Raw genomic sequence first — 21224 nt, forward strand, 5'->3', positions numbered from 1 at the left:
TTTTTCAGTGAATATATATATATATATATATATATATATATATATATATATATATATATATATATATATATAGAGGTTGAGGCGTTGGGGACTCAAGGGACGCTTTAACACTGTATTTTAAAGGGGACACCAGCTGCTACACGGCCCCACTTTTTGCGAGGCAATTTTTCAGCGCTCACTGTAGCGAAAGAGATCCTGCTGCTGTACTTACCACCAACGTGCATTCTGGGAACTGTAGTCGTGGCATGGACTGCAGTGGCCTTGAGCAACAGGGTCAGCTGATCTCCCTCCAATGGGAATGCCACAGCAAATTCAAAAGTGGGAGAAGGTGGAACCTAGGTCAACGAGCGGCATTTGAGGAAGGCGATATGCCGAAATGCATTATGCCCAGCTGTTACCTGTGAATAAAGGCTTCCCGACAAGAACCCTGCTGTGTCCTTGGATTGCTTTGAATGGGTGATTGTTTTTGTTTATGTTTTCGCGCCGGCCAGCAGCGCGATACAAGGACCCACCTTACAAGTGTCCTGGGGTTTCGCTGGCAAAGTGACTGTGTGTTTCAAGGTATTGAATTCCCCCAGGACCACCTCAAGAACGGGCCTGGCAAGTGGCCGCTGCCAATGCAGCCCGTGACTGCACGGGGAAGAGGGATGATTACACTCTCTTCACGGCCCAGCTTGTTTCGTGCATTGAGTTTGAGGCGTTGGGGACTCAAGGGACGCCTTAACACTGTATTTTAAAGGGGATATCAGCTGCTACACAGCCCCACTTTTTGCGAGGCCATTTTTCAGCGCTCACTGTAGCGAAAGAGATCCTGATGCTGTTCTTACCACCAACGTGTATTCTGGGCACTGTAGTCGTGGCATGGACTACAGTGGCCCTGAGCAACAGGGTCAGCTGATCTCCCTCCAATGGGAGTGCCACAGCAAATTCAAAAGTGGGAGAAGGTGGAACATAGGTAAACGAGCGGCATCTGAGGAAGGCGATATGCCGAAATGCATTATACCCAGCTGTTACCTGTGAATAAAGGCTTCCCGACAAGTACCCCGCTGTGTCCTTGGATTGCTTTCAATGGGTGATCGTTTTTGTGCATATATCTATATATGTATAAATATATATATATATATATATATATATATATATATATATATATATATATATATATATATATTCCAATCTTACGTTGAAAGTACTCCAATCATCCCGGAAAAACAACGCTTCACGGCACCCAATGCTTTTAAGGCAGAGTTTATTGGCAACACAAAACTCTACGCGTTTCGGGAAAACTTGGTCCCTTGTTCACGATGCTCGTGAACAAGGGACCAAGTTTTCCCGAAACGCGTAGAATTTTGTGTTGCCAATAAACTCTGCCTTAAAAGCATTGGGTGCCGTGAAGCGTTGTTTTTCCGGGATGATCGGAGTACTTTCAACGTAAGATTGGAATAGTTTGGGTTTCGCTAACCCGTCACGGCCCGCCATCACCAAGCGGCTTGAGTTGAAAGCGAACTCGTTTGTTGAATATATATATATATATATATATATATATATATATATATATATATATGTATTCACTTAAAAAACCATAGGTTTCACACATGTTATAGTTAGGTGGACATTTCACTCGTAAAAAAACAATGAAATTCCCCCGTTATAGTTAGTTCAGATAATTGTAACTCGCGCGACCGCAATCCACTGCTGATGACGTCACATATTACATCACTCATGACATGGTCAGTGGCATCACTGATGACATCACTGATGACATCATCCTTTTGATAGAGTGGCGGTCGCGCGAGTTATAGTTATCTGAACTAACTATAACGGGGGAATTTCATTGTTTTTTTATGAGTGAAATGTCCATCTAACTATAACATGTGTGAAACCTATGGTTTTTTAAGTGAATATATATATATATATTACCTACTGGCGGTCGCCAGTAGGTAGTTATAGTTAGGACCACGTTTCCATAGGAAATCCGCAACATTCTATTTTGAATAACTTTGGCGCCGGTCGACGAATCCTCGCGAATTTTTCAAAATAGGTGGGGCGCTACGCTCCGCTCCTACCCTGAAAGTCTCGGGGGGATTCGTCAAGCGGGGGCTGAGATAAAAGGGGGGTCCCAAAACGCGTTTTTCCCATGCATTTTTCCATAGGACCTTTAGACAGGGCTACAGCCCGAACGGCTGAACAGAATTACTAGAAATTTGGCAGAGAGGTAGTCCTCAGGTCAAGGAAGTGCCTTTTGTAGGTGAAGGAAGTGCCTTTTGTAGGTTTGGTGTTAATCTGTTCAGTAGATTCTGAGAAAATAGCCTTTAAATCAATATATATATCTGAGCCAGCTTACGGTGCGCTAACGGTACGCTTACCGTACGCTGGCGTGCGCGAGCGCAATTCTGATTGGCTCTTAGATCTTAGTAAACATTCGAATCGGCCGAAACCAGGAAGCGGCGGCCGCCATTTTCTCTCTCGCACTGAGAGTGATTTTTAAAATATAAAGCCCAAAAACATGTAAAGGGGCTGTTTAGACAGCTCCCACACACATAGCCATGTTGAGGGAGTCCCCAAAGATCCCCCAAGGCCAAAAACGGAATTTTTATTTTTTTGGTAATTTCGCCGATTACGCTTACCGTACGCGTACGGTAAAAAATTAATAAAAAAAATAAAATTATCCACACTCTCTCCACCCCGTGTGCAAATGGTGCCCGAAGGGCACCATTTGTGCATGGCTTATAAAATATACGAAAAATTAAAATATTACCTTTCAAAACGAAGTGCATCATATGTCCTCCATGTAAGCACGGTGCGCGAAGCGCATCATGCGTACATGGCCCATCTAGCGTAACGTGGGCATGCGGTGCGCGTAGCGCACCGCGTGCCCACCGTGCGTGCACGGCACTAACTGCGTAAAGTGGGCGCGCGGTGCGCGAAACGCACCGCGTGCTCACTGTGCGCGCACGGTGCGCGAAGCACACCGTGCGCGCACGGAATGAAATGCGTTAAGTGGGCGCGCACGCCACGAATGGCGTAAAGTAACTTAGCATTTAAAAAACCGTACAAATTCACTGAAAAAACCATAGGTTTCACACACGTTATAGTTAGGAATTAGCATTTAAAAAACCTTGCAAATTCACTGAAAAAACCATAGGTTTCACACATGTTATAGTTAGCGGAAATTTTACTGATAAAAAACCAATGAAATTCCCCCGTTATAGTTAGTGCAGGCAACTATAACTCACGCGACCGCAATCTTCTGCTGATGACATATGTGTCTTTATGAAAAAAAAATATTTGTAATATATGTATAGCTAAAAATGTATGGAAGAAGACATGGGCAAATAAGTGTCTAAATACAGTATTAGCATCAGCAGAGGATTGCGGTCGCGTGAGTTATAGTTGCCTGCACTAACTTTAACGGGGGAATTTCATTGGTTTTTTATCAGTAAAATTTCCGCTAACTATAACATGTGTGAAACCTATGTTTTTTTCAGTGAATATATATATATATATATATATATATATATATATATATATATATATATATATATATATATATATAATCATAACAGAGTGGCATTAAACCACTCTATGGTTAGGGTTACTAGGGAAAGGAATTCCTCGGATGGATATTTCTCCATGAATAACTTTCCACATGATTGACAAATCCCCACAAAACGTTGCAGACCTATTCTTCCTTCTACATTGGCGGATGATGCAAGGTTTGGGGGTGATTGGTCAAGGGGGTGCAAAATGCATCCCATAGAAATTAGTATTAGATTAGTGTAAAAATGGCTGAACAGATTTGCATGAAATGTGGCAGGATTTGACACTATGCTGCGAAGATGATTCTCTTCGTACTACAGGGAAGTAGGGTATTTTTTAAGTCATAAGGTTTTTTGGTTGAGCCTGGACAGCACATGCGCTGATCTGAGGCATACTGTACTGGAGTATGAAATAGAAGCCTCGCCCACTCTCCACCCATATTTGCAATTGGCTTGTGTCATTGCCCTCCGTAAATGCTGGCTTCTAATTCATTAATATGCTTGTTAGTCCCTCCTTAGTACCGCCTTGTCTTCATTTGTAACCTCCCATGAGGACTGGCCATTTTACTTTGGTTGTTACACGGTACGTCTATTTTAGTCTGTAAGCACTATTTTCTTTAATGAGTCTCACTGCAGGCACACATGCTTTACTGCAACATTCAGAATATCATGCGTGCTTTCACTTTCCCAGCAGCCTGGGACAATGGCATCCGCTTCTTTGAAATGCAATAGTTCTCGCATTTACAAGAGTTTGAGTTATTGGCATTGTAAATGACAATGCCATTTATTTATGTGGTAATTAGCAAAAATAGATAAATAAAAGGCATTGTCATTTACAATGCCAATAGCTTAAATTCTCACAAATGCGAGAACTATTGCATTGCAAATGCTTGTTTAACTTACTGATATCTGTTGTTGCGGTATTCTCTTAAAATGTTGTGGTATTTCTCAGTATTTTGCTGAAGTACCACGGTACATAGCACTGACTAGTCATTAGGTGCTTGGCTAATAACTGCCTCTACAAAGGTTAAAGGCAGCCATGTTGTCTAAAGGTACAGTTTGGCTGTGTTCTGCGTTATGCCTTCAGATTTAGGTAAGTATTAGTTTTGGTGTTTTTCCCCTACCTACTACCACTGTGCGCCATTCTACTCTGATATTCCACTGTATGCCAATCCACTGTACTGTACACCGCTAAACTTTACGCCAATGCACTCTACACTATTCCACTGTACTTTACTCCACCGTACGGCACTCCACTCTATGCTATACCACTCTATGCCACTCCACTGTATGTCACTCTAACATACAGTACTCCACTGTACACCACTGCACTCTATGCCACTCTACTCTACCCCACTCTGCTCCCTTCCAGTATGTGCCACTGCATACGCTGCCAGACCCTTCTATGCTACTCCACTCTATGCTATTCCACCCTACGCACCTCCACTCTCGACACTACACTCCTTGCTAGTCCACTCTACCACATCCACTCCATGCCACTCCACTACACGCTATTCCACTCCATGCCAATACACTCTACAGCACTCCACTGTATGGCACTCCACTATACATTATTCCACTCTATGCCACTCCACTCTACAGCATTCTACTACACTGTACCTCACTCTACTGTACGCCACTGCACTCTACGCTACTCCACTGTATGCTATTACACTCTACCACACTACACTCAACACCACTCCACTATTTGCCACTCCTCTGTACATTATTCTACTGTACGCCACTCACCTCTACGCCACTCCACTCTATAACACTTCATTCTACACTATTTCACTCTATACCGCTCCACTGTACTACACTGCACCACACAACACCATTTACCTCTACACCACTCCACTGTACCATATTCCTCTCTGCTCCACAGTACACTTTACAAAATTTTCCTCCACTATACTGTACCACACTCCACTTAATAACAGTCCACTCGCTGACAGTATACTGTATGATGTCAAATCATTTTCTATTGAAAATTTAAAAATATTGAAATTCAATAAAAGAAAAAAACAAGGGTTAAGCCTTGGTTATCATTTAGGAAAACTGTATTTATTCTTTCTATACAAACCAAACTTAAAATGCACAAACCTTGGAAATTTTTCAGTTGTAGTTATACCTTAAATTTAAAATTTACACAACACTTTTCAATTTATATAACTTTATTTCTTCTTTAGCTGCAAACAAAAGTTAAAGTACACAAACATTTACTAAACTTATACCTTTAATTTGCAATCTATGCAACACCGTCAAATTATTATAACTCTGCGCCTCCATACACAGTGTACTCAACTCGGTAGCCACACTACTTTAGGAGGTATAATTCGCTCCTTCTCCAAGCACTGCTTTTATCCTTTTATATTATATTAGTTATATACTAGATATATATTTAGTCATATATTAGTTATACCTTGTAAAATAATATTATTTATAACAATAGTTATGACACCGTAAATCATATCTTTTGTGAGAACACAGTGCACGAGAGAATAAACACTTTAACTTGTCTTGCAATTGCCGGTCTCTCAAAGAGAGAGGATTGCGTAGTGAGGAGGACAGTCCTTGCAACCACCAAGCACCGCTTTTATTCTGATGCCTGCCGGCATCCACCATCCAGCCAGCATCACCACCCTATTGACCAAAAGACTTCAGACCATAGAAAACACAGCAGACAGATTCTCACTCAGGCTCCCACCCTGCGAACACATCACCCCAAAACCTCAGAGACATCCACTGGCTCCCTGTTCACAAATGCATACTCCTCAAGCTCCTCACACACACACACACACATACCCAGCACTGCAGAATCTAGGCCCCTCATACCTCAATATCTGCATCAATTTCCACACCCGATGAGTAATCTCTACTTGGCTGACCTCTTACTTGCACAAATCCCCCGCATATGCAAAGCCAGAGTCTGCAGTTGAGCTTTCTCGTATCTCGCTCCTAAAGCCTAGAACAACCTTCCCCTACACATCAAAGGTACCGTCTAAGTCCTTGAATTCTGCAAGAAACTGACGACTTGGCTGGTTACTACCATACTATGCCATAATATACCATACAATACCATGCATGGGATTTCAATCAGCCCTCTTCATCCATTGATCTGTTCAATTGTCATTCACATTTTACTTCTGCCTATAGTGGCATGGAGCAATGGGTCTGCCCATTTCAGTGACTAGATCTCTATTTTATATGCTCCATTATTTTCATGCATTTTACAAACAAAACAAAGTTGGAAGTGTTGAAGAAAGAGTTGTGGTAGGAAGGTGGAATATGACTGTATGGTTGCCCCCATTTTTTTCCTAGTGTTTGAATGGTTTTTGACTAGTCTGGTTGGGATCCTGCTATCCAGGACCCCAGCCTATCTGCTTCCTCTCTAAACTGATGTGAGTACCCTAGGTACAAACCATTTGGATACTGAGGACACCCTATTAGCCCCCTGTAGATGGTACCCTAGGTACCCAGGACATGGGTCCCTCAGAGGCCTACCAGGGGCTGCAGCACTTATTATGCCACCCCCGGGACAGCCATACAAACTGACACCACCAGACCACTAGTGTAGTCTGGGTAAGGTGGTGCTTGCACCCCTTACAGGGATATAGGTATCCTGTATGCCACTTAATACAACACATATATCCTCATAGGTCACTCCTAAGGCAGGCCTTGCTAATCCTACAAAGTAGGGTGCTGAGATATGTGTGAGGGGGAACCCCTACCTGAGTAGGGCCCCTCTGCAACCTTCGTTAAAACTATTGCTGGGTTGTTTGTAGTGCAGCCATACCATATACTCTTAACCGCATTATAAGTAACCGCGATAGCGCGATAACTTGAGAGTGGCTGCACAGAACCATGTCATGTTTGGTGTCAAACATCGTGGAATCATACCCCCAATCCAGCCATGGGAGTGAGGGCATGATTCCTCCCTGCTAGAGGGGTGATATGGTAAAAGCGGCAGATTTTAGACACCAATTTAAAAGTGCACACGTAGTACAAAATGGATGCTACCCGCCACCCACACGACTCTGGCTGCCTGTTGCTGGACAGAACTCCAGCCACGGCAGCTGGACAATAGGGATCTTGTTGCAGGGAGGTGTTCCAACCTCCCCAGACAGACTATGTGGATTGGAACTGGGTGGGTGCACCATAGGATGTCTTTCAAACTTGCACGTAGGCTTCTCCAGTGCCTACTTCTGCATACACCACCTCGAACCGGTTCAGGGGCATCCTGTCCCCTGCCCAGGCGGGAAAACACACAAAGGGGAAAGGGTGTAGCCACCATTCCCGCCTGAACTCTCATTGGTGGGCTCTGATTCAGACACTCCCCTAATCTCTGGATAAAGGTGGGTGCAGGGTCCCCAGAGCCTCAGATTATTCTTGGACTTCAAAGACTTGAACCTTCGACGAGCTGCCGCACAGCTGAATGAAGACATCTCCCTTGGGGTAAAGGAGTTACCCCCCTGATTGGCAGGCACCTGAAACACTGCAAGTGACCCAGTTGGAACTCTGCTGCTCCTACGGACATCGAAGACTTCTACCTACCCTGAGCTCAGCACCGTGGACCCCGTGGGTGCCGAGATCCCAAATACCCAAGGACACCGGCCACCTCTTGCACAGCACACGACCCCGACCAGTGGGGAAGTTGTGCTTTGGCCCATCATTGAGCCAACATCTCAGCATTACTTGTGCCAAAGGACGATGCTCCAGCCCACTCCGGTGACCCATGGGCTCATCTTTACGCACTCCAAATTGCCGCCTCCCGCAGTCCCTTGTCTCTCAACTGGTGGGCCCTAGCGGAGGTCAATCTTTACTTTAAAGGGCTCCCCTGGTTGCTCCAGGCCTGCTCTACAGTCTCCTCGCTGGAGACCTCGTGGGTCAGCACCGTAGCTGTTTTGTGATCCTTGCGTGGGTTGCGGTTGCCAAGGCTTAGTGGATCCAATCTGGACACTAACACCGCAGCGGCCTTCATTCTTCGTGGGACAGTCGCCCTCCAGAAGCTGGCCTTCCTTGAAGCCTCCTCTACCCCGTGGCTGCAGATCCAAGCTACCCGTCTTCAACCTGGAAGCACCCGACATTGAAGGGCTCTTTCTCCTGAGCTCCCTGGTCACTGGCTAGTGACCCAGGCTCTGTCCCCTCTGCTTTCAGGTCCTTTCCTTCAAGATCTACATCTTTAATCTGCACGAAATCGACGACGCTTCACGCCAGCAGCAGTTCTTCACCTTTTTCCATAGAAATCGAGATTGCGACCCGACATCGAAAACAACCTATGCACCCGGCTTCCCTGTGGCAGGTAACAGTGGTACCTCGGTACTGTTGTGGGTGTGGGCCCTCCAAAAGCTTAAGTCTAAGCTCCTGAACTTGAACTCCTGCTAGAAGTGTCCAGATTCTTCTAATTTCCAACCGCGACATTTCCCATAGGGTTTAATAGAGATCCCAACTGTAGTTTTAACACTGCAGCCGTCTCTCCTTCCTCACTACCTTGGGTGGTTTCGTAAGGGGCCAGCGACCCTAAGTGCCCTAGGCACTGTCTGCAGAACTGTTGTGGTTCTTATACCACTTTTTTAATATATGGTTTGGCCCCCCCTGGGGCCCTGTGATTCCAGTGCTATTTATTGTTGTTTAACCCCTTCAGTGCCACGCCTTTTCCCCGCCCTCTGCCGGCCGTTACATTAGCGGGCGGGGTTCATGACGAGCTGGACTCGTCATGGGCACAGCGCAACCGCGGCCCATGACGAGTCCAGCTCGTCATGGGCACTGAAGAGGTTAAATGCTTTATTCAATTGTATCTTTACCTCCAGCCTCACAAGAGACTTGTGGGATTTGTTCTTAGAATAAATACATATATTTTGAATATATACCTGTGTGGACTACTCTTTCATTTGGGCATTCAAGAGGTTATCCATGGTAAAACAATAAGCTTAACACTCCTTCAAGACTTAGCCTGAAGGCTGCTCTCCACAGCTACCACTAGGATAGCTTTCTTTAAAGGTTGACTTTTAACCTATCACCTTAAGAGTCGAATTGGACTGGTGCAAGGTGTACCCTATAACTAGTGGACAGCATATGCCAGGCCAACTTCTCACAGTTGGTGATTACTAATTAGCAGATCTATCCATGTTGGGGTTAAACCCCTTCCACCGAATCTTCCATTTTGGTTTGAGGCACCCCTTACTGAGCAACTTGTTTCTCCTCGTTTATGTTGTCATATTTTGGAAACGATCTCACCAGTCAAACCGGTTTTTTGACGGTACGCGGACATCACTGCAACATGTAATTTTTTTTCCATATGTAAACATCTATCCATGCCCCGAACCATTCTTTATTATTAGGGCCTCTTTTTGCACCCCAGTATTTTGCTGTTTCCCTTTAAGCCACCAAGACCGGCATACCTATAAGCATCCTTTCGCCCTGTATGCCTCCTGCCTTGCCTAAAACACCCAGTAGCATTAATTTGGGTGATGCTGGTCGGGTCAACAGTTGTGTGAGGGTGTTTGTCATGTCTTGCCAGTATTTTTTTCATAATGGGCATTCCAAGTCCATAATGTTGAGGCGCAGTGGGTGTAATAGATTTAGTGTATATAGTTGAGTTGAAGCAACCGCAATCTGGCTGATGTCACCAAAGTTTGTGGAACCATCAATGCCTCTCTCCAGTCTGCTTCACAAGTTGCCCTAGGTTTTCTTTCGATTTGTCCCCCAGATACCATAAGGTAATACAATAGTTTCATATTAGTGGTTTAGGTTTTGTCTCTCTTCACTGATAGTGATCTCATTTTGTTGGGCTTTAGGCTCAGTCTAAAAAGTAGGTCACCTATGTGCAAAGGCTGGTGGGCCAATCTCTGCTTTCATTAAATTTTGTTGTATTTATTTTTGTGGTTGGATGTCGTTTTGTGTAATTATGTATTTTTGCAGACGTATGCAGCCATCTTTAGACAGTGACTTTTTCTTACTTTCAAAGGTGTAATGCTTATTGAATATTTGGAAAACATAAAAAAAATCCCAGGCTTGTTCTGTGTATGAGTGAAACTTGTGCTGATTCCTCCTATGTTGCACCTCTTCATTGTATGCACTGCTTCTGTCTATGGTCTACCTGATCTCTGTTTGATGGGATCTTGCACTGCTGCTATCTATGTGACAGAGGTGGGCCAGAGCTGAGCAAAGGGTCTGGCTGGGCTCTAAGAGCCCGTGCATTAGCCTAGCCATGCCAATGTTTGCCATGCAATTCATGCAACAAATATCATGTAAAAATAAGATGAAGTCAAAGAAGTATGTTTCTTTAACAAGCCATGCAGAAGTGCTTCTCCATACTGCAGCAGGTGAAACAACGACTTTGAAAGGTATCTATTAAAAGTGATAGTTTAAACTTAGCTCGAACTTGAAAATATTCATGTTCACTTGATCTGCTGACAATTCTATTAGTGAACTAAGGCAAGTCATTTGTTGTGTGTCCTATATTCTTATTATACACCGAGAAACATTATAGTCTATTGAATCAAACACAAGTGAAATATTTGCCTAGGATCACACAGTTTGGTCACATGCAGAAGCTGCGCTTGATCCCAGGTTTTCTGATTTCACATTGTGCAGTTCAGCCACTAGATGATTCTTTCTTTCTCCTGTTGTACATAAGCGCTTACTGCTTTATCTTAAAATCATGGAATTTGAGGTTAGAGCTTTGCTGATAGACAGAAGCCACATGAAACGCTAGCTCGATTTGGGCTCGAAGGTCCAAGCGAATGTCAAACTGGGCCAGAGACAGACTTCTGGCTTGGGCCTTCAGTGGCTTGTCCACACTACTATGTGGTTCTAGTTCTGTGTATCTTAATAAGCTTACAGTACACACCCCAAATTGTTTTGACTTTATCAGTGTTCCTATTTTCTTTTCTAGCTTCGGCCCCCTGGAACGCTCTGCAGGAAGGAGTCCAGACCCTGTGACCTCCCTGAGTACTGTACGGGAAAGTCTGCCTTCTGTCCCCCAAACTCCTACCAGCTAGATGGCACTGCATGCCAGGAAAGCCGAGCTTACTGCTACAGTGGCATGTGTTTGACACATCAACACCAGTGCACACAACTGTGGGGACCAGGTAAAAAATGTAAATGTAACCCTAAAACTTCAGGTCCACACAAGACATTGATCCAGAGGCTAGGGCTCCCTCGTAGCATTTAGTGATGTGTTTAGGTAAGGCCGAACCGGATCCCCTGGTCACCATGAAGGCCTCTGCTAGGAGTCTGACAAATTCATGCCCTTGTGATGGCTTCTCTACGTGGCCTAGGCTAGGACAGGCTGGACAAGAATGTTGGACTCCCACAGAGCACTCCTCAAGAGGTCAAAGACCCTTCATCTTAGCCTCTAATGAGATGTTGAGGACAGGCAGAAACAGAATCCTGGTCCTATGATGGTCCTATCACGTGAGTGCCCCTGGCTTCATTCACTAAAGGCCTTTACGCCTGCCAGCACTCACAGATTGATGTAGGGTCTTAAGCCCTCTATGGCACCAGTGATCGGCCTACATAGGCTGTGATGTTCTGTGATACTGCTTCTTACAACCAGTCTACTCGGCACATGCCCCACTCCTTTTTATTTTTTCCCCACTACTTTATTTAACATTTTTTAATCCCCGGTACAGATAGCTTTAAAACACATTGTTACTATCCTGCAATCAGCACTTTAAAGATCTGATGAGCCCTCATCTCGGCCATCAAACACTGAGGTAGACATTCCATTAGTAGCATATAAACATTCTCCATGAAGTGGCCCAGATCACAGTTTCTTCCTTGCAAGGGGTTCTCTCTCAATCGCTACCCAAATAATTTGCCCCTGTTGCCTGATTCCCCCCAAATGTACCAAGGCAGGTGGGCAGGGGATCCCATGGCTGTGTTCGATGTATGTATGAAATGGGGTCCAAGTCTTTTCATATTTGGGTATGGTGATCTGTACCAGTTTGTCATTCCATTGTATGGATTTTCAAGACTTTAGTCCACCACATGCTAGCGTTAGTGTAGTCGGCACTAGCCAATGCTGTGCTATTACCAGGCAAGCCACCCACAGTAGTGGTGTGAGTAGTCCGGTCACAGAGGGGGGAGTGGGGATAATCCTTTGCCATCCATCAAGCCCATCAGGGCCAGCCCTGGCTGTATGGGGAGGGATACATTAGTAATATTTCAACCTCCTGACCTCCAGATCGGCTGTGTGTACGTGCACTCCCACCACATATGTGAGTATGTCCCCCTCGCTCCACAACCCCTCCAGGACGTATTGGGGGCATTCACCATGGCTTTTAATCAGACTGGTGTAATGTACCAGCGGAACATTATTTTCAAGGCATTTGTCGTATGTTGTGGGCAGAGTGAAGAGTGTGGAGCCTGTCTCCACGTGAAAATCCAATTTCCCTCAGTCAGTTCTGGGCCTTCCCAAACCCTAGTATGAGCTTATTTTTGTACTGAGTACATAATCCTGTTCTAAGTGTTAACTTGAGGCACACTAAGTATGCTAGGACACTAAGGGGTATATTTACAAGGGGATAGTGCCACCAGAACTTCATTTTTAGCAACGCTCTGGTGGTGCTATGCCCTTCTCCGTATTTACAAAGTGGAGCTAAGCCACTTTGAGTGGCGTAATGCAGCCTTATAAATACGGCCCCTTTACATGCATCACTTTGCGTGAAAGGGGCATGCAATGGGTGTTGTTGTTGGCGTTCCACCTCAACTCCCACATGCTTTTTGACGCTGCCCCAGATTTAAAAGGATGTGTAAATCTGAAGCAGTGCCAAAAACTAACGCCATGCAATAAATAGCAGGCGTTAGGATGGGGCAACGAGGAGAAATACTTGTATTTCTCCTCGTTTTTGCTTTTTCTATGTGTACTGCAGAACGCAGCACACATAGATGTAACTAATGGCCATTATTGATGGTTTATGTGCAGGAAGGGACACCTTGCAGTATGGTGCAAGGGTGCCTGCACTGGCGCTAGGCAGCAAATGTTAGCACCAGTGCTAGGTAAAACACAGGGGTGCGTCGTATTGTTGTAAATGCTCCGACACTTTCCTTGTAAATATGCCCCACAATTTTAAAGCGCTCTGGCACGCCTTGTGGGGTAATAGTCTGCGCTACAGAAAAACCCTCAAATAAAACAAATTAATAAATTGTGATACACTCATTCCATTTTAGCTAATAATATACTGACTGAAAGATAAGATCGCTTGTACAGCAATCAAGAAGGGTTCCCTCTGAAAGCTCTTGGACAGACAATGTCATTAATGCACATTAGGGCCAGGGGTTTAAAGTAGACTAGAACACAGAAAGAGACTGCTACGATGGATGACACACACAGGAGGAAACAACTTGCCATGGCGGCAGACACATAATGAGACAGCGCACAGTGAATATAGTGACAGGAAAAGGTCTATGAAAATCATACAGCTGTTACCGTCGATTCCTATAGAAAGAGGCACCCGGCACAGAGGTTGAGGCAGTAGGTTACATTGAGACTGGACACAAAAGGTAGTGCAAGGCACATGCAGGACTGAAGGGAGGTATGAAGAATAAGGAAGCCACATCTAAACTACTGTTACTGTCACCTAGGAGCAAGGCCCGCCCCTGACGTCTGCTTCCAGAAGGTCAACGCCGCCGGGGATACCTACGGAAACTGTGGCAAAGACATCAACGGGCGATACAGGATGTGTGCTTCAATGTGAGTGATTGTTCATACTGATCCAAAACTATTCAGGATTCCCTAGAGTGGAAGTGAATGTCTGAAATGTCAGCTATTATTTCACAGGTCTTTAGATCAGGAGTAATAATATTTGGGAGTACCTTTACACCACATGTTACTGCATCAGGAGTGCCTCACACAGGAGTGCCTCACACTGCAGGAACATTTTCCAAACATGACTTTCATATCTGTCTGTCTGTCTGTCTGTCTGTCTGTCTGTCTGTCTGTCTGTCTGTCTGTCTGTCTGTCTGTCTGTCTGTCTGTCTGTCTATCTATCTATCTATCTATCTATCTTTTGCTACCCCTTAATGCTATCCTTCCTGAACCCTACAAACCCTTCACTACCTCTTTATACTACCCATCCCTTACCTCTAAAACCTCTTACTACCTGTAATACTTCCCATCCCTGAAACCTATAAAAATATTACTACTCTTTAGTGCTACCGTTCACCGATCCCTAAAAAACACCTTACTACCCCTTATTGGTACCCTTTCTTGAACCCTAAATACAGAACCCTGATTAACCCCTTTCACTACCCCTTAATGGAAACCTAAAAACCCTTGCTACCACTTAACACTACCTTTCCGTGAACCCTAAAAAACCCGTATTGCTCCTTAAAGCTATCCTACCTTGAGCTCTACAAATTGAACCTTAAATACTTTACTACTCTATATCCTGAAACATTAAAAAACCCTTAGTACCTCTTAACGCTACCCTTCCCTGAACCCTAAAAACCCCTTACCACCCCTTAACATTTAAACTTAAAACCATAAACCTATGCATTTTATTAGATTTTTTTTATTCAAATGAATTCATATTTAGAATTAATTAATATTCATATTTTATTTATGCACTTGAAATATTAATTAACTTTAACTTAATTACTATCATTAAAAAAGTATATTTTCAAATTAATTGCATTTTGATCATCGTTACATATATGCATATATCACACAAACAAACACATACATATACAAATATCTAAATAGCTAACTAAGGAACTTACCTGTGAAGTAAAGACTTAAGAAGTAAAAGACTGAAAAGTTACCTGCGATGGAAAGACTCACGCTGTATCTCCTACACTGATGCCACGATGTTAAGCTTGCAAATCTAAGATCACATACTAAGTGTCTCTTGTATCACGTGCCTCCAGAAGCAGCTGGCACTTATAATATGCACTGTCTGCAGTGCTTAATTTGAGCCGGTGGTTGCCGGTGGGGGCCACTGTCACTTATTTTCGGGGACCGGCACTTATTTTTCCGCATTAGACACCTACCAGAGATGGACAGGAAGAAAACACACAAAACAAAAGGTGGAGGAAGTAAAATACGGACAAACCGTCACACAGGGAGAAAGTAGGAACTTACAAGTGTCCCCCCTCTCACCCAGTCAGGAGCTCTCAGGCCGGGGGTCTGCCTCTCGTACACACTACACGAAGAGGCCCACTGGAGTTCCCCGCCCTGCAGCATTGGGGCTAAGCTTACGCCACTGGTATGAGGTGGATTTAGGACTACGCAGACTTCGCATTCGGTGCACCAACATTCATTTACACTGCTTTGGGCTTTTGAGTTGAGCTTTCGGCGCTAGTACTCATTCTTATGCAAATTAAGGACTGAGTCCATCTGCAACCTGACTTGCGATGGGTAATATCACTTATTTCACAGTCACTTATTGCATGAGTATACCTACAATAAACAGTGTGACCAGGGCCAGACTGGCTTTAGTGGGCATCGGATGTTTGCCTGGGAAGCTGGAGGGGTGGGGGCCAGCTTTGGACCTGTGGGCGCTCGTTTTGTTACTGGGGACCGGTTTTGCAGTGATGCTTCAAATTCGGGCAGGGGGAGCCGGCATGGCTCGTGGGTGGCAGGGTGGGGTCGCCCAAGTGTGAATTTTTTAAAAAAATGTACCCTCCCGCTGGGTCCTGCGTCTCTGCTCCTGCTCTCCTGCCTCCGACTCTAGGAACAGGAATCAGGAAGCCAGGCTCCCTCCCCTAAGCCAATCACAACACTGCAATGCAGCTTTGTGATTGGTCTGAGCACTATAACACGGTATTACTTCACAAGCATGAACTCCTTGTTGGCAGAAATGTGCACCTGCTTAGAATCCACATTTAATGATGTTTCTGTCCTGATGACATATTTGTATTCATTTATTTTAAGAATAGCTGAAGGTGTAGGGTAAGTTTGCACGGATACACTCTCAAATACTCGAAGTGAAAAGTGTAATTTACTTTTTTGCTGTGATCGGACGCAGGGAGGGAATATTATAGTCTGCGGTATTTTATCTGTTCTTTTTTGTGAGGGGGGAAGAGCACTTCTATTGTTTTGGGGCACTGAGTGGTAATACCTGCTGTCCTTGTTGTATCTTTATAGTTTAATAGTGTAAAAGGAGGATATATCCCCACTGCCCTTCAAGTATGTGCCAGTTTTGGTGGGTCGGTGCAGGTAGTCATGCCTGTGGCTGGCACACAGATTTATAGCCTACTTCATTGTACTGTCCAAAAAATAAAATACATCCTGCCCTTTCTGGGTGCTAATGATAGAAGCCACTTTGGTCATGGGGTCAGAAGGGGCTACCTATAGACGGCAGCCCTCCCAAAATCGAGCAACTCCTCCGAGGACATGTGCAGTGGTGAGTGCTAGCCAAAGAGGTCTTACCCGGGCAGAGATGACAGTGGCTCCACCACTGTGAATACCACCCACCCCTGAAATCTAAATGAGGCCACGGTTCCAAGGGGCAGACAGTCTTTCAAATCAGTTGACAATTTTTGGCATATTTCCCATTACCGCACACCTCTAAATGAGGCTTTCAGTTTTTCACATGTTTTAAATATTAGTCTAGTAGAACGAGGCAGCATACAACGTCCAAAACAGGCTTTCGTAGCTCTGTCCTCCTTTTTTTTTTTTTTTATCTTTCTATTGGTTTTCTTTTTTCAACTAAACCATAAAACAAAACACACCACCATTTCACATGTTGTAATTACCAATTCATCTGAGTAGACTTTTTCAGTTGCCCTTAGCGTGTTTCTATTGCAAGACAAGCGCCTTGTCCCCGGAGGTCGGATCCCCCCTTGCTCCCCCCCCCCCCCCCGTCCTCCGGCATCTGTGCTCGACCCCAGCCTCCCATCGTAGCTCTGCATACTCCGAACACAAAGCTGTGCTGGTGAAAGTGCTCTCTGGCAGCTGATGCCTGATGCACGTATAGTGAGGCTAGAGCCATGGCAAGGTCTACCCTTCTTTCGCGGACTCTCAAAGAATGGACAGGATCAGCACACAAAGCTCATGCTCATATTTTCAGTCCGGGGAGGTTGTCTTTCCCAAATAGGTGTTGGTGGGTCATCCTGGTCCTTCAGTGCTTCTCTAAAGCAAGTCAGAGTGTGTTTCACAAAAGGATTATTGCTTGCCATTGCTTCGGTGACAGCCGCGGTTCTACTTAAATGCAAAAATCTTCGGCAAACTCAGTCCACATTGGTAAATCTATGGGGCATTGATCGCAGATTATACAGGCAGTTCTAGAGCTAATCCTAGACCACATTAGGATCAGGACAGAGGGCACACAGCTGTTTACTCTGGGAGTTTTTACATGCTACTGGCTTCTCAATTGATAAGACCGCACAGCTACGTACCAGGTTGTCCTTTGAACAAGCCCTTGGTCCAGCAAAGACATAGGATAAAGCAAGAGACATGGAGTCTATTTTCTTCCTCCTGCAAGATGCGTACAAATACTAATAGTCAATCTTGGCAATAGAAAGGGAAGCCTATCATACGAGTAGTAAGCATTCCCTAAGTTGATGAACATTTTCTCTACAGGTACAATTCTGAAACAGTTGGTTTTGGGCATGCCAAAGTTCAAATGCTGCATTCTTTATTTCCAAAATATCAAGGTGTATTATTTAGGAGCAAGAGGTCTTTTGTCTGTTCTCTCTACTTCAAGTAGGTGGTAATGCATTTGCAAAGGGGAAGGCAAATGCATGCAATATTATTTTTAAAGACCGGTAGTGGTACCAGGGACCAAAACAAAACAAAACTCAGTTAATACTAAAAAGTTTGGAGTTTGACAAGAGGACAAATGGGATCCTTGCAGGAGAATTCTGATCATCGCAACAGCAGAAAGCTTGCAATAATACTGGGAATATCGTGGAGATTGAAAAGAAACAGTGTTCATATTTTCTACAAACATGAATTAATTGGCCCCGATATAGTACCATTTTAACATGGTTTTATGCTGGCAATGGCCATGGGTTTTTAGAGAGAGGTAAACATACCCTTTCACTACTGTTGCTCAGCTGATCAGTCAAAGTGTGAACTGGTACATCAAAGTGTACTGTTCGAGGCATATGAGCTGCAGAATTTACACTCTGTGCATAGATCTGGTGTTGGGCTCGGATGCTTGCACCTTGTTGTCTTGGAAGAAGTCTTTTGTAGTCATGAGATAGGTGACTCCTCCCTTGGACGATAGTGCGCAACTCCATCTTCAGATTGTTTTTTTCCGCAATCGGGTTCGGATGTAACTTCAGCGCTCTGGTTCGGTACCGTGTTATTCAAACCTTTTCGACGCGCAAACCATCTCAAACTCGATGGTATTTTTTTCGATCGCGTACTTACGACGTGCTACTCAATACTTGATTCCGGTGGTCGAGCGGGCCGCTTGGCCTATCGACGCCATTCGGGCCTACGGCTAATGGAAAGGACTCGATTAAAAAAATGCCCCCAGTGTGGAGTTAAATTCCCACACAACGACCAACACAAGGTCTGTAACCTCTGTCTCTCGCCCGAGCATGAGGAGAAAAATTGCCAAGCCTGCGCCTCCTTCCGCTCCAAGAAGACTATCCGTGATCGCTGGGCCCGACGACACGTTATGGCGCAACAGGCTGCACCGGTGCCCACCGACACCTTCGGTGAAGGCCCTGATGTTCCAGAGGCAGAGGACTCTGAGGCTCTGAACATCGTTTCTGAGGCAGACGACTCAGACTCCGACGACCACATCACTCCAGGTCAACGAGTGATTACAAGTGCCCCTGCTCCGACCCTCCCCAAGAAAAAGAAGGCACCAGTCAAGACTTCGCCTGCAGGCCTCAGTCGCGACCGAAACAAAGCTTCAGAAGCCCCGCCCTCGGGCTCGGCTCCGAAGACAAAGGAAAATCCTTCCGGCGGCTCGGGACCGAGCAAGCCGCATATCAGTGCCCCACAGACACTGTCGGCACTGAAGCCGGGAGCTCATCCTACTCCCACAAAAAAGCCATCAGCACCGAACACCTCGGCACCAAACGAAAAGGCCTCGGATCCGAAACCGAAACATTCGGAACTGAAAAAGATTTCCGACTCGACACCAAAGCCGAAGGATCCAAAAACTCCTTCAAAGGCTCCAGAGCAGAAATCTAAACCTCGCTCGGAACCGAAAAAATCGGCACCCAAAGCGATTACCAAAGAGGAAGAACTTTTTCGACCGGATCCCATCGATCCGAAACAACAAACTCTCCAAGTGGACCAAAAGACAGGCCATATTATCAACGTTCCACTCAAGAAGAGGAAGTTGGACACCCCACACATCCATGCTGTTTCTATAAAGAAAAGGGACTGTGCCACTTAACCTTTAAGACCATCTTCTTCCTAATAAGCCTTTCTCTCCTCCAAAGTCTCCCATACTTCCTCCATACTCACCACCATCACAGGATGATGATGATATAGGGGGTGGGGGAGGTAACAATGACCCTTTCACTTACCCTGATGATAATACAGATGTACCACAGGACCCGTGGGTGACTATGATGACCCAGTAGATCCTCCAGATCTTCCTGATCCCGATGCATACCCAATAAAGCCATCTCCCCCAGATGACAATATTGGATTTAGTCAGCTCATTGATAGGGCTGCCAAGTACCATGGTGTTCTAATGCATTCAGACCCCACAGAGGAAGACTTTCTAATAGACACTTTTGCACAGTCACAAAAGACAGTACAAATTTTACCCATGTTAAAAGGAGTCATTAAACATGCCCCAGAGATATTCAAAGACCCTGTAAGGGCTAGAATTCTGAATCCTAGAATTGATAAAAAATATAAACCCGCACCAAATGATCCCACCTACATCAAGGGTCAAGTTACCCTAGATTCTCTAGTAGTGACCAATGCCAGAAAGCATGCCAACTCTCAGACCTTCGGTGATGCTCCACCTTGAGACAAAGAGTCTAAATAATAAGACGCTTCGAGCAAGCGAGTTGCTGCCCATGCAGCGAATCACTGGAGGATAGCCAATGCGCTGGCATTACTTGCCAGGTACGATAGGGCTCGTTACGATGTGCTTGAATCCCTAATGCATCATTTGCCTGATCAATGTAAGGCCAAAGCCAATGACTTGATTCAGGAGGGCAAATTAATAAGAAATACATCAATTAAATGTGCCCTCGATGCAGCAGACACCGCATCTAGATCCATCAACACTAGTGTGTTACTAAGAAGACATGCCTGGCTGCGCATTTCTGGTTTCAGACAAGAGGTACAAACAACTATCCTCAATCAGCCGTTCAATCAGGAACAACTTTTTGGTCCAGCTGTAGATACAGCTTTAGAAAAATGAAAAAGGACACCGAGACTGCTAAATCCATGGGAGCATTACAGTCTCCATCCACACGAGGTGCCTTTCGACGCTCCTTCTATAGAGGAGCATCTAAAAACATCAGTACAGACACTGCTCCTTCCTCCTATAAAAACACCACACAACCATCCCCCAACAAGGGATATTTTAGAGGTGGGTACAGGGGAAATAACAACAAAGGAAGAGGCCGTGGTAACAACAACACTCGAGCCTCTCCCACTAATTAACAGTGACTTCCCTCCACTCCCTCCAGACCATCCCACTTCGGTCGGAGGGAGACTTTCACAGTTCCTACCTGTCTGGAATTCCATCACTACAGACAAGTGGGTAAGACAAATTATCCAGTATGGTTACTGCCTGGAACTTTCTGCAA

At 44.9% G+C, this 21224-nt stretch overlaps 1 protein-coding gene across 1 annotated transcript in view; it reads left to right on the forward strand.

The window, feature by feature from the left end:
• Window positions 1-21224, forward strand: part of ADAM19 (ADAM metallopeptidase domain 19) — a 275869-nt gene that overhangs the window by 187734 nt on the left and 66911 nt on the right. Inside the window, exons 14-15 of the mRNA XM_085617602.1 lie at window positions 11434-11629; window positions 14127-14235. Of these exons, the coding sequence (XP_085473728.1) occupies window positions 11434-11629; window positions 14127-14235 (305 nt within the window). The remainder of the gene's footprint in view (window positions 1-11433; window positions 11630-14126; window positions 14236-21224) is intronic.

This window comes from Triturus cristatus, chromosome 7 (genome assembly GCF_964204655.1).
Source record: "Triturus cristatus chromosome 7, aTriCri1.1, whole genome shotgun sequence".
Classification (NCBI taxonomy): domain Eukaryota; kingdom Metazoa; phylum Chordata; class Amphibia; order Caudata; family Salamandridae; genus Triturus; species Triturus cristatus.